The sequence below is a fragment of the Alosa sapidissima genome, chromosome 21 (assembly GCF_018492685.1).
Source record: "Alosa sapidissima isolate fAloSap1 chromosome 21, fAloSap1.pri, whole genome shotgun sequence".
In the NCBI taxonomy this organism is placed as follows: Eukaryota; Metazoa; Chordata; class Actinopteri; order Clupeiformes; family Clupeidae; genus Alosa; species Alosa sapidissima.
The window spans coordinates 17,836,542-17,849,041 of NC_055977.1; the positions used below are offsets into that span (position 1 = coordinate 17,836,542).

The following is a 12,500-nucleotide window of genomic DNA, read 5'->3' on the forward strand; positions in this document are numbered from 1 at the left end:
CACAGTATCCTTCAACCACTATGGCCTGCATGACAGTGACCAGTATTTGCAACCTAAAATACATGATGTTGTGCTGAGAATGCAATAGTACTTCACTGTTGTATCTCCCTGACCAAACTGTTCTGTTCTGTGGGTATACTGCATTGCTACACTGGTGTACAGTAACTATTTACCTGTATATACCATTCACACATAAATGCTGGACTCTGCAGTGTTACCAGGCACTGATAAACAAACATCACACCCCACAGTAAATAAACAGAGCAACGAGGTCTGCTTCAGCCCAGGGGCTTTTTTCAGCACCCTCCCTTAGTCATAGATGTGCATGGTGTGCACACGCCAAAAATAGCTCTGGTGCGGCCATGAGCATAAGATTATTACAGATAATCTCTGCACCCTGACTATGATGATGATGATGAGGAGGATGAGGATGATGCGTCTCTTATAATCTGACACACTCAGGTAATAAATCAGGCAACAGGAAGTGCTGGGGCTTACATGGATGCACTTAAAATTATCCTGCAGGGCTTTTTCCCTCCCGTCGCATATAAAGCCACGCAGTGTGTGGTCCATGCGGATGGTGGGAAACCTAGAGAGAGAGAGAGAGATAGTGAAAGAGAGAGAGAGAGTGAGATAGAGAGAGAGAGAGCAGGCATCTCTGTGGGCACCCAAACACATGGCAGTGTACCAAGGCCCTCTCATTTGTGCTGATGAGCACACCGTGTGCATATTAAAGTGTTTGCCATGGGGTGAATGGTTAACAGCAGAAGGGGGCTGTATATGTATGCTTGTATGTATGTATGCAGTAAGCAGGGAGTATACCTGGAGGGGAGACAAGGAGAAGGAGGAGGAGAGAGGGGTGTGTATTTCTATTTGTCCGCAGTGTACCATAGCCCATTTTTCCCCAGGCAAGTGGAGCAGAAAAAAAGGGTTCCAGATGTGTTCTCTCGTTACCCCTCCGAACCAGCTGAGTCAGGATATGGGACTATGAAAGAGGGGAATAGCTTCTGGTTTCTATTTCATTAGACCAGCTTCACGTGTCCGCAAATTTTACCGTCCAGCTCCATAGAGTTTTTTTTTTTTTTTTATCACTTTACAAGTAGGTAGAGAAGTTACAACAAGTACACTGCAGAAATAATGTCAAATTATTTTAGCTCCTCCGGGTGCATCATCAACACATTTTGTAGATAGGATATTTGCTCTATTTAAACGTCTGAAACTTAATTATAGTCTTATATTGTTTAAGGTTGATTATGATAAATTGTTACTGTAATTTTCACATTCAGGTCACAATAAAGACCTCAGAGAATTTATTTTCAAATCGATTGAAAGCTAAATCAATTGAGGAGAATTCCAAAACTGCAGATTCCACACAGTACAGCAATTCTCTGCTTATGGAAAAAAAAAAGAGATGACTATTTAAGAAAATAGAATCAAAGATCACAATAATCCTCCATGGAACATCGATGACACCTGCTGAAATAAAAATGGTTTGGCCCCTTGTCATTGATTGCGTTCCTTGTTTGTTTTCTAACTGGGCTCCAAGCCGACAAATCAGATGAAGATCAAAACTAGGAGCAAAGAAGCTTACCTGCTCATCAGACCTGCCCAAACCTGACCCAGAGGCTCAGAACAATAAATATTACATAGGTTTTTCATCCTGCTAGCAGGGTTAACAACACGCAACACTGCCGGTCTTACACATTGATTAAATGTGGTTTGGTCATGTTTTTGTTTTCCGTAACTGGGGTATCATGAGGCTAGGAGATTAAAAAAGAATTCTTCAAAAAGATGACAAGCAAAATATTGCGCAGTATTTTATACATGATGAGCACAATGTCATCTGCTTTGGTGGTTTCTGTTCTGTGCAACAACAGACAGCATCCATAAAATATGTTGTTAGCAGACACTAACAAGCTCAGTGAAATGATGAGGCAACTCATTAGGCATTTCATTTTCCTCATGAGATGTCATAGATCGCATTGCCTCTGCTTATTTTTATGCTTGGAATGAAAATAAAAACAAATATTATGTGACTATGAATTATTTATTTATTTATTTAGTTTTTTTGGGGGGGGGCAGTCTATGCAGAAAAATATGCGGTTTCGGTTTATGCTTATTCTTTTGTGGCTAAGGTTGTGCCTTCAATCCACACTGTGCCTCACCTACAGAGTAGCTTTGGCAGGTGGAAGCAGCCAGTGTCATCTGGGGCTGTTTATAGGTGTTGACTGCTGTGTGTGTGTGTGTGTGTGTGTGTGTGTGTGTGTGTGTGTGTGTGTGTGTGTGTGTGTGTGTGTGTGTGTGTGTGTGTGTCCAATCCAATGTGACATGCTACACACAGTCTCTGGGGAAAGACATGAAAACAAATTAAAGTGAAGAAACCAACCTCTCTCTGCCTTTCAGAGCTGGACATGAACAGACTAGACGGTGACACTGTCTGCCCACCCATGAGAAATGGACAAGATGACCTTCCAGGTAAAACAGAAGCAACCAGAGTAATCATTTATACATGTTTTTTTTTTTTCTCTGGGTTTACTCAACTTTAAAATTAGATCTACTTGGCTCCTGGTAATTCCAATTACATAAAATTAGATTCTGATAAATACTTTTCACTTTCACTGACTACAGATAATGTAAAGAAAGGAATAAGGGAAAGTCATTTCACTATTTTTATCAAATTTAATGTGAATTGAGGGCGTTATAATAAAGACTTATGACATGAAATTATGAACAATCCCTCTTCCAAAGTAATTACTTTTTTTCAGACAACCATTTCATCGTTCCCAAGCTCAAGCTCAGGTTATTAATCACCCATCTTTTTTATTGGCTATGGAGAAGCAAGCACAAAATGAAAGTCATTACATTATATTTATTAAAAGATATTGCATGAAAAAAAGCCTAAACCATAAATAGCTCCTCTTTAATCTTCGGCTTGCTATTTCGCAGTCTGAGACTCCACTGCCTACTCTCCCATGTTTGTTTTGATGAAGAAAAGATGCTGGGACTGCTTAGCTACTGTGTTTTCTTAGACACCCTTAGATCTAAGACCGAACCAAATAAAAAACATTCCGCTTTAGCTAAGCTGATTTTTTTAAGTAGGAACCATTCTAACTCAGCGAGATGTTAATTAGTTTCCAGCGTTTCCTTTAAAGTAAAACCTTACCATGGCCTGAAATCATTTGCATATGTTAGTGCCAGTGAACCGTAGCACTTTAAAATGCCAAAAAATTATTCTCACGTACATGATTTCAAATGAGCAATAAAAACCCAAATGTAAGAAAAGATCCCTGAACATTATAGCCCTAAACAATAATTGTTAATTCAACAAACAAGACTGGACATGCATTAAAAAACACAGGTGTCTCTCCAAAAATAACTCGCGGGCAGCATTAACGATTTAATGTTTCCTGCGGAAGGTTTCGATCTGATCACCCAGTTCCAGTTGGACGTCATCCCCCTGAAGGGCGTCAGGAAAGTGGAGGGCTCCACATCCCACCAGGTGGCCTACCGGCTCGACAGGGAGGCCAACTTCCAGATTCCAACACGGTAAGCAAAAACAGAACACGAAAAAAAAAATCATAAAAAGAGGACTAAAATACAAAGGAAGGGTGTGAAAACACACACACACACACACACACACACACACACACACACAAAACATCCAATGGCACAGAGACGTCCACAACACAGGTGTTACCTTATTACAGGCCTGACCCAGGTGTTGCCGCACATGAAATAGCTAGTAATTGGCTGTGGAGAATAAGGGGGGGACAACATGCCTGAACCTATTTGGTTTTTGCATCCAGATCCCCTCTCGTATGACTTACACCTTGCTTTGGGACATGAACAGACATATTTGATCAGTTCTCCTCCAGAACTTTATTTCCTTTGTGTCCTCCTCCTGTGTCTTCAGTGGGAGGGGGTTGGGAAATTAGATAAGAAGGGCGGGGGGGGTTCGCAAGCATGGCAGCTCTCTCCTGGGCCTTAAGAGGGCTTTCAGGCAATTAGGCTACTGTGAAAAGCATTTCGCTGTAAGACATCAGGGGTGCAAAAAAAGGAGAAGGGCTGTAACCTTGGATGTTTTCGAGCACTTCAGTTTCACCGAAATGTGATGATGTTTGTGATAGGGGTGCAGAGGGATTTTGTGTGTGTGTGTGGGGGGGGGGGGGGGGGCAGGTGATAGAGCTACCTAACTAATTTTTGATGAATCAACACTCTCTAGGGAATTGTGATAATGTGTTATGTAAGTGTTTGTCAAATCACTGAAAAAAAGCTGCAGAGCAAAAGCTTCGGAGTCCCACATCCCCTATACTGTACCATAAAAGAGGATACGTGGACAACTAAGTCTGTCTCCATCGCCAGACACTGCTTGGGCATGGCCTTCATTTAATTTACAGGCCCAACAGGAACCCCCCTCTCTCTCTTTACTGCTGCCCTTGTATCCATTTACAAGCTTCTGGAGCGCTGGTGGCAGCACCCCCCTATAAATAAACCACCCATGGAGTGCAGTGCTCATTAAACATGCCTAGGGGTGCTGCAGGGCGAGGGTGCGGAAGAGACCCCCATCCTCCCATTCCTATCCTCCCTTCAGACCCCTTTCCAGCAGGAAGGTTTTTCATTGATGTCTTGATCTGATCATTCCGGTCTCAGCTTAAATCCAGTGATTTACAACTCGGCCCTATTTATGACACAATCATGAGAGTCACATGTGTGATCTCTGCAGACTCTAGGGGTAAGATGAGGGGCTTTGGTCATGAGAGAGTTCTGCCAGTTATGCTGTCTTCACATTGTATATAAGCAGGTCCTAAGGGGTTCAGGAGAGGAGGCTTGTGATAATGGCCTATTTTTCTTGATTTGTGACATCATATGTCTTCTAGTACCCTTGGCGTGTAAAAATAATTCACAAGACTACTGCCCAACTGAAGTGGCTTCATGGCAAAAAGAATATAGCATATGCATTAAAAGCTGCCCTAACGCTAGAAGTGGCCTATGCACCGAGAAATATTATTTATTGTGTCTACAGGCAGTCATGTACCTTCAAACACAGTGTGTAGTATTGATTTTCTTCCTATTTCATATTTCATATTCCTATTTCATATTGTTATCTTCCCAGGCTTAACTTCCCTCGCGGCTTCCCTGAAGAGTACTCCTTCATGACCACCTTCCGCATGATCAAGAACACCGTCAACAAAGTGTGGAACCTCTGGCAGATCGTGGACGAGACTGGTGTCAAGCAGGCCGGCCTGCGTCTCAATGGTGACCAGCAGGCCCTGGAGTTCTTCCTGACCACACTTGATGGTGACCTCCAGACAGTGACCTTCCCCGGCCTCTCCGTCCTCTTCAACACCAAGTGGCACAAGGTCATGGTGGGCGTAGAGAGGGACCAGGTCACCCTGGCCGTGGACTGCCAGCCGGTGGACCAGAGGCCCATCAAGGAGAAAGGCTACATCAATACTGAGGGTGACACCCTCATCGGCAGGCTGGATGCTGACTCAAGCACTTCTGTAGTGGTGAGTCGCACTGCAGGGGAAGAAGTAAGAAGGAAATGTGGGAGCGAGAGAGAGAGAGAGAGAGAGAGAGAGAGAGAGAGAGAGTGTGTGTGAGAGAGAATTAAAGAGCAGGAGAGGAGAGCAGGAGGTACAAAAAAGGGGGATGAAATGGGCATATTGATACATACATTCAATTAAACACACACACAAACACACAGCAATGCTCTAATTAGCTCTGAGAAATTACATAAGGAGTTGCACTGGGCATACTCAACCACAGTAATCTTGAGTTATCAGTTATTGAAAAGGAAATATGAGGTGAGAACAACATGTACTAGAACACAGGCAGGTCTGTTCAATCACCACTGCGGCAGACAGTGTGAGTCACCATGTGCATTATCTCAATGGCACAGAGAACAAAATAATATTTATGAAATGTGCTTGTTTCCTCAGTTTGAGCTTCAGTGGATGTTGATTCATTGCGACCCAAAGAGAGCCCAGCGAGAGACCTGCAGTGAGCTCCCACAGACTGAGGTAACAATGCCTGTGTGTTAGCCGTCATTTCTTAAGATTATGCACCCTCTCTGCTGTTTCAGTAAGTAGCTAGTCAGACTATTTTAATACATATAAAGCCTATCCGTCTTTGTGCAACATAACACTCTGGTAAAGGTCATAATGGCTCTTTGTGGCAAATCATTTGACAGATTGTTGAGAATTATGTCTCCAGTTGTTGAATTTAGGAAACCATGTTAATTTGCGATGTATGCTAACCAGTCATAGCTAACCCGTTAAAACATCCGTTTAAAGTTTTAAAGTTACATTGTCACTCAGTGTCTTATTTGTTTCACGCAAATCTATCATGGACCTTTAATTTGGTGAGTCTACATTTTAAATTTACATCATAATGACCAGAAGGCCAAGGGTTACATGTTATGGCATGTGCTTGTCTTCCTTTGGTCATTGTGATCGCTGATCGCTAGTATCATAAACTCTCTCATGCACGGTTATGCTAAATTGCTATATCTACAGTATGTAACAGTATGTTATATTACTTGAGATGTGTGTGCTGTGATTAGTTGTGTCCCTTTTTTGTTTGTGTTTTGCTTGATTAGCTTTAGCATCGGTTCACCTTTCTGCTTTTTGAGCCAATAAATTAGCATCAAGGGGCTCTGTCTTAGCCAGCATGTGGCCCATCCAGCAACAGTAGCATTGTACAACAGTGCTTTTCAGACATGGGGACAGACAGTATTATCTTATCTTCAAATGCACTCATTCCTTAATTGAACTTGACTGCTGAAATGCTATCCGCCTGTTCCTGTTGGGTGCAGTATGCATGCAGTTTGTTCAGTTTGAAATGAATTTGTAAGTAAAATTATACTGTCTGAAACCAGGCCTAGTGCTTTCTCTGACACTCTTTGGTGAGGTGGGGGGTGACGTTTTTTCACTAACTCTACATTGATCTCATTTCTCTCTTGCTTCTTCTTCAGATGTATGCCAATGCTGAGGTATTTATTTTTTAAATTCTCCTTTGTTTTGTGTGTGTGTTCCCTTTATAAGGCAAATAATCTACTTTATTGCTTTGTTGCTTTACGACCTTGTTGCTCTGTGCTACTCTATATTCTGCCATTACCAAGTGGTGCTATGAGAGAGAAAATATGAAAGAGGAACAAGGAGGTATTATACTAAAACAATTAAAACAGACAACATGTCTCTTTTAAAATAAAGTGATATATGTCAGGTTGCATTTTTAAATGCTACTGTCGCACCATTGTCTGACATCTGTCAGCTATTATATGACTAGTAGTGCGCCACTTTAAGTGTCATGTGTCACTGAAATTGCAGCCACTGTAATAAGTGAAAGAAGAAAAATAGACAAAAGCTATGTGTGCCAGCCACATACACCACAACACTTACAGTAAACTATAGGAATATATTAATATAACATTTGTTTAAAATGTTATACAACAATTATGTCAAATATGCATTTAATTGTTGAATATATAATTCTTTGCAAGTTCCCTTCTGACACACATTAAATACATCTACCTAATGTCACATGGTGGACTCTCTCAACCTTCTTGAACTTCAGGACTTCCTCTGTCCTTGGAACATTGTTTGTTTCCAGTAGCTCATTCCAAAAAAATCAACCTCGCACCTACAATAAGGCTGCTCTTACTTCCAGAAGACCGATAGTCATACAAGCTCCCCTGGCTTTCATTCAAGATACACATAAAACCACTCCTGAATCCAATAATCCAGAAACTGAACTCCATCGTGGTAGACATTATTCCATTGAAAGTGTCCCTCAGGGAACTTTTTTGGTGTAAGTTGTTTTTTTTGGGTTTTTTTTTGGGGGGGGGGGGGGTATTTATGGACTTTCTGGGTCCTGTTTCCAAGTAGTTCCTGAGACAAGACAATCAGCAGTGAGCCTGAACAAAATGGAAATAGGGCCTGGAGCATCATTTAGGCACTGGAGTGCAATTACTGCAGCAATTTCCTCTGTTAACATCATGCTTTGCCAAATCATAGTGAGCGTTAATCAAATTTTGGAAAACAACAATTGAAAGACTGAAATAAATTGGAGACTTAAATAATACTCTGTGAAATTAGCATCTGGTTAAATACTGACAGATACTTAATTTAAGCCCCAGTGCGTCCTGTTAAACCCACGTAGCAAAACTGACACCCGTAAAACATACCGACAGCATCTTACTTATTGTTAATCCCTCACAAACATCACTTAGTCAGCTCACATACAGTTACAATTTGGATAATATTCAATTGCTCATTCGTACAAAACAGTGTCAACAAATATGCTTTTTAATTATGGGCTAACCTGTGGCATGCCATAGTAAAGGGTCATTATCAAGAGAAGAAGAGAGCTGGTTTGTTCAGGTAGGTGTGGAGAGTATGTGCCATCTGGCCAATGTGCAAGGCGTGTTACAGTACATACTTGACGTTCCCGACCTGTAGTGCGACAATGTGATGTCAAAATGACGTAGTCTCCCCAACCAGCACAGGCAGTGAGAAAATATTTTATTGCTTATAACAAAATAGGATAGCATTAAACAGCATCTCTTAAACTGTTTAGCTCAACTAAAATCCTATTTATTTAGTTGAACTAAACTATTTTTTTATCTTTAGTTGAACTTTAAAATATGTGTTGCCTGGTCTTATTGTGTTGCCTTCTCCTCAGCCCGATAAGCCCGTGGTCGGCCCTCCAGGCCCGGCAGGACCGGAGGGGCCTCGTGGGCCTCAGGGAGAGGCTGGCAGAGACGGCAGAGACGTGAGTCCCTCAAGACAGTACACACAGCACACACAGCTCTACGCATGGAGAAGACAAAACCTCACAAAATACAAAGACACTCTACTGTCCCTGATGATGTTTTATAGCAATGTGTAGTGGAAAAGACTCAGCTTCAAAGACTTACTGTTTATCGTCCCTGAGGATGTTTTACAGTGAAGGGTCAGGAAACATTGAAATTAAAAGGTAGTTTACTGTTACGGATGATATTTCATTGCCCTGTGTAGAGAACAGAGGAGAACAGCAACAGAGCCAAATTTAAGCACAGAATGCTGGATGTTATCCGTAACTGCTATTACTGATGTCTGTTTTATTGTGATGTACTGTAAGGGAAACATTGCAGTTCAGTTCAATGTCTTTTGTCTCATCAGTCCATTACTGTAGCGCTGGCTAATGTAAACTGCCATTGTTACCCTTCATTGAAACCCATAAAACACTTGAAACCTGTTACAAACAATATCTAGTTGCTCCCTTGTTCGGCAAAACATTAGTGCAATGTTTGGACCCATCTTCTGTAACTGATTATGCAACACATGACTAATGCAAAACCTCTTCTTCTTCTCAGGGTCTTCCAGGCACTCCTGGTAACAATGGGGCAACTGTGAGTATACAATATATCAATCTCTGCCAAGGCCCTTTTTACAGTAAATGTTTAAGTAAACTGATACTTTCAGACCTCTGGTCCTCTCTCTCTCTCTCCATCTATCTGTCTCTCTATCTCTCTCTCACTTACTCTCTCTCTCACTCTGTGTGTGTCTCCCCATATCAGTATCAGTGCAGGTAAATGAAGTTGGTTGAATTCACCTTTGTAATAAATAGGTCGGTACATCCTCTGAGGCTTGTCTCATTTGGCCGTTGTGACAGTAGTGGAATCGTGGGAAATGGACAGACCATAATTGATTTAGCATGGAACAGCGCTGCGGCATTGTAACCTGGCAACAGTGAAGGTGACGGAACTGTTTGCCCCTTCTCTGTGTGTGTGTGTGTGTGTGTGTGTGTGTGTGTGTGTGTGTGTGTGTGTGTGTGTGTGTGTGTGTGTGTGTGTGTATGTATGACTCAGGGAGCCAAAGGAGACCAAGGGGAGATTGGCCTGCCTGGACAAAGAGGTGTTCCTGGCCTTCCTGGATCGCCTGTAAGAAAGAACCTTGTTAGACGTGTCAAAATGTTAACATGTGATCCATGACCTGTATAATGCAATACTGTTTGAGTGTGTATGCTAATGCAGCATAAATAGGTAGATGAATCTGAATGCACACTTTTAATAAACTTTTTTTTTGTATTTTTAAATGTCACAATATTAAATAATTTAATTAAAATATTTTGTATCCATGTTGTTTCTTCCAAAATAAAAAGTGTCCCTACCTCTTTCGTAGGGTTTGATGGGGCCAATGGGGCCGAGGGGACCTGTGGGTGAGAGAGTAAGTCATGACATCTCTGTCTGGTCAGCCTCAGTCTGTTGACAAGACTATTTGCTTCTTCATCTCTTCTTAAATACCTCTGTTTAGCTTTGAGCAATGCTGTGGATCCAGACTACTTTGATATATTCTGTGCTGCATAAATATAGCGCAGAACAAATATATTGCTGTTTTCATCAAAGAACAATGATTTTGTTGGTGGGAAAAAAAATCTTACTGAAAATATTGTTGGTAACATTTCAATGTGATTAGACCATTTGTTTTTCTTTGAACACAGGGACTACCTGGTTTTCCTGGCCCTGCTGGACCTGCTGTAAGTTGGCACTATTCTTCAGATTTCCAATCACACCGAACACAGCTCCAAGAGTCCCAAATCAAATCCAAAAACATCAATAATCCATTCCACTGTGTGAACATGCTCTACATACAGGCAGAGTGAGCTGTCACTATATCAGTCAAATTTGACTTGGATCTGGCCTTGACCTGTTATATCTGTGACACATTAGATACCCTTTCTCTAGCAGGAAGTGCCATAGCTCAGACTGACAACAGTGATGATACATCACGCAGCAGAAGAAATGTTGTATGGTTAAATACTGCATTTCTCACTCTTATTTTCTCTTCTTTTTTCACAGGGAGAGCAGAAGCCTGGACCTCCTGTGAGCTTTTTTTTTTTTAATCCAAATGTCTTTACTACTAAAAATCAGTGTCCAGATGACCTCTGGACTGTGCTATGTACTTTATATGCACTGTGTACATTATTTGTGTGTGTGTCCGCACTCTCTCACAGGGCCCCCCAGGGAAACCAGGCATTCCAGGAGATGAAGGCAACATCGGACCTGAGGTTTGTGCTTAAAAAGTAACAGTAGGCGACTATACATTTGACCAGCGGGTTTTTTCCGTGGCTTTGGTCATCGTGTGATCTCCATTGCTTCCCTTTTAATCTCACCAATTCATCTCTGCAGGGCCCACCAGGCCCCAGAGGAGCTCTCGGTCTGCCAGGACCCCCCGGCGTCGCCGGACCTCCAGGGCCAGCCGTAAGATCCTATCTTCCTTGTTCTTATGCGTGCATTCGCTTTGAAGAGGCAGAGGCGGTCAGGGGCTGTTTCTGGACTCTGTGTCTCCATCATTCCTGTTGCTAACTTGGCAGAGTGTGCCTGCCACCAATGCTAACAGTGCTTACATTAGCTGAATCCAGAGGCTGAAAGAAAATGCACAGTTCCTTAAGCTTGTGTGTGAAATCCATAAAGTGCTTTTGTATGTCAGCATGCTGAATAACAGTGTGGAAAGCTACCTTAGCTGATGTGGACATATCTTCCTCATTTTTCCTGTGTTGCATGCTGCTATGGCAGCAGAATTGAGGTAAAACGTTAACAGCATGCTCTGACATCATGAGGAAAATGGAACAATATGCAATATTGTGCAATGCCAGCTAGCCATTAATAACTTGAGACCCTCGTGATTTGCTCTGCACATGAACTCATCACAAGGGTTGTATTGTGAAATGCTGTACTTTTTCCTCCAATTCAGTGTTTGTGAACCTTCCTTACTTGATTATTCCTACAATTTACAACATGGACATGTTGAGATTTTAATTGGGGAATATTAAATGAGCTTGCTTCATTAGTATAATCCCTTAACATAATAATTTCTGCCTAGTAACTCTCATCACATGTATGTCATCCCTCCTGAGTTTATGCTGTTTTATCTTCTTTCTGCTTCCAGTTTACAAAACCTAAGGATGGCTAATCAATCTCCTTCACGACACACAAATTGTGAACTCTCATGAACATATGACACTGTCATGACACATGAACCCTAGCTCTAACCCTAACCCTAATCCTAACCTCTAACTCTAATCCAAACCCTAATCCTAACCCTAACTTGTAATTACAAAAACCGAATGTCACTTAATAACAGAAGCGTTATGTCATAAACGTTTATGACTTGTTTATGACACGTTCATGACAGTGTCATGTCACTCTTATATTGTCAAGTGAAGTGTAACCAATATTTCTCTTCCAAGTCTGGTTAAAGTAGTGGTGTAAAACTGGTTGAATTATACAGTAAAGTGTGTTCAGTGCTGCCGCTGTAGTTGCACAGCTCTATTGAGCATCCTGTACATGGCTCTAATGCTGGGGAGTGTCCTTGGGGCTTGCTGGGACATAGAGGGCATCTTGGGCTATGGAGCCAGAGACTAACTGTGTCGGGACCTCTGTGGCTGAGATCTGATTCTGGTGTTACTCTCTCTGCTGTCTTTCAGGGCCCTCCTGGGGCAGGCTCCAACGCAGA

At 41.9% G+C, this 12,500-nt stretch overlaps 1 protein-coding gene across 5 annotated transcripts in view; it reads left to right on the forward strand.

Moving 5' to 3' along the window:
• Positions 1–12,500, forward strand: part of LOC121695338 (collagen alpha-3(IX) chain-like) — a 32,132-nt gene that overhangs the window by 5,274 nt on the left and 14,358 nt on the right. For 2 of the 5 annotated variants that reach the window (XM_042076069.1, XM_042076067.1), the window contains exons 3-16: positions 2,404–2,475; positions 3,417–3,546; positions 5,114–5,510; positions 5,943–6,023; positions 6,977–6,994; positions 8,686–8,775; positions 9,359–9,394; positions 9,854–9,925; positions 10,167–10,211; positions 10,486–10,521; positions 10,844–10,867; positions 10,999–11,052; positions 11,174–11,245; positions 12,472–12,500. The exon at positions 12,472–12,500 is cut by the window's right edge and continues 10 nt beyond it. In XM_042076069.1, coding sequence (XP_041932003.1) covers positions 2,404–2,475; positions 3,417–3,546; positions 5,114–5,510; positions 5,943–6,023; positions 6,977–6,994; positions 8,686–8,775; positions 9,359–9,394; positions 9,854–9,925; positions 10,167–10,211; positions 10,486–10,521; positions 10,844–10,867; positions 10,999–11,052; positions 11,174–11,245; positions 12,472–12,500 — 1,156 coding nt within the window. The remainder of the gene's footprint in view (positions 1–2,403; positions 2,476–3,416; positions 3,547–5,113; positions 5,511–5,942; positions 6,024–6,976; positions 6,995–8,685; positions 8,776–9,358; positions 9,395–9,853; positions 9,926–10,166; positions 10,212–10,485; positions 10,522–10,843; positions 10,868–10,998; positions 11,053–11,173; positions 11,246–12,471) is intronic. The other 3 variants (XM_042076071.1, XM_042076072.1, XM_042076070.1) reach the window with 2 other exon arrangements.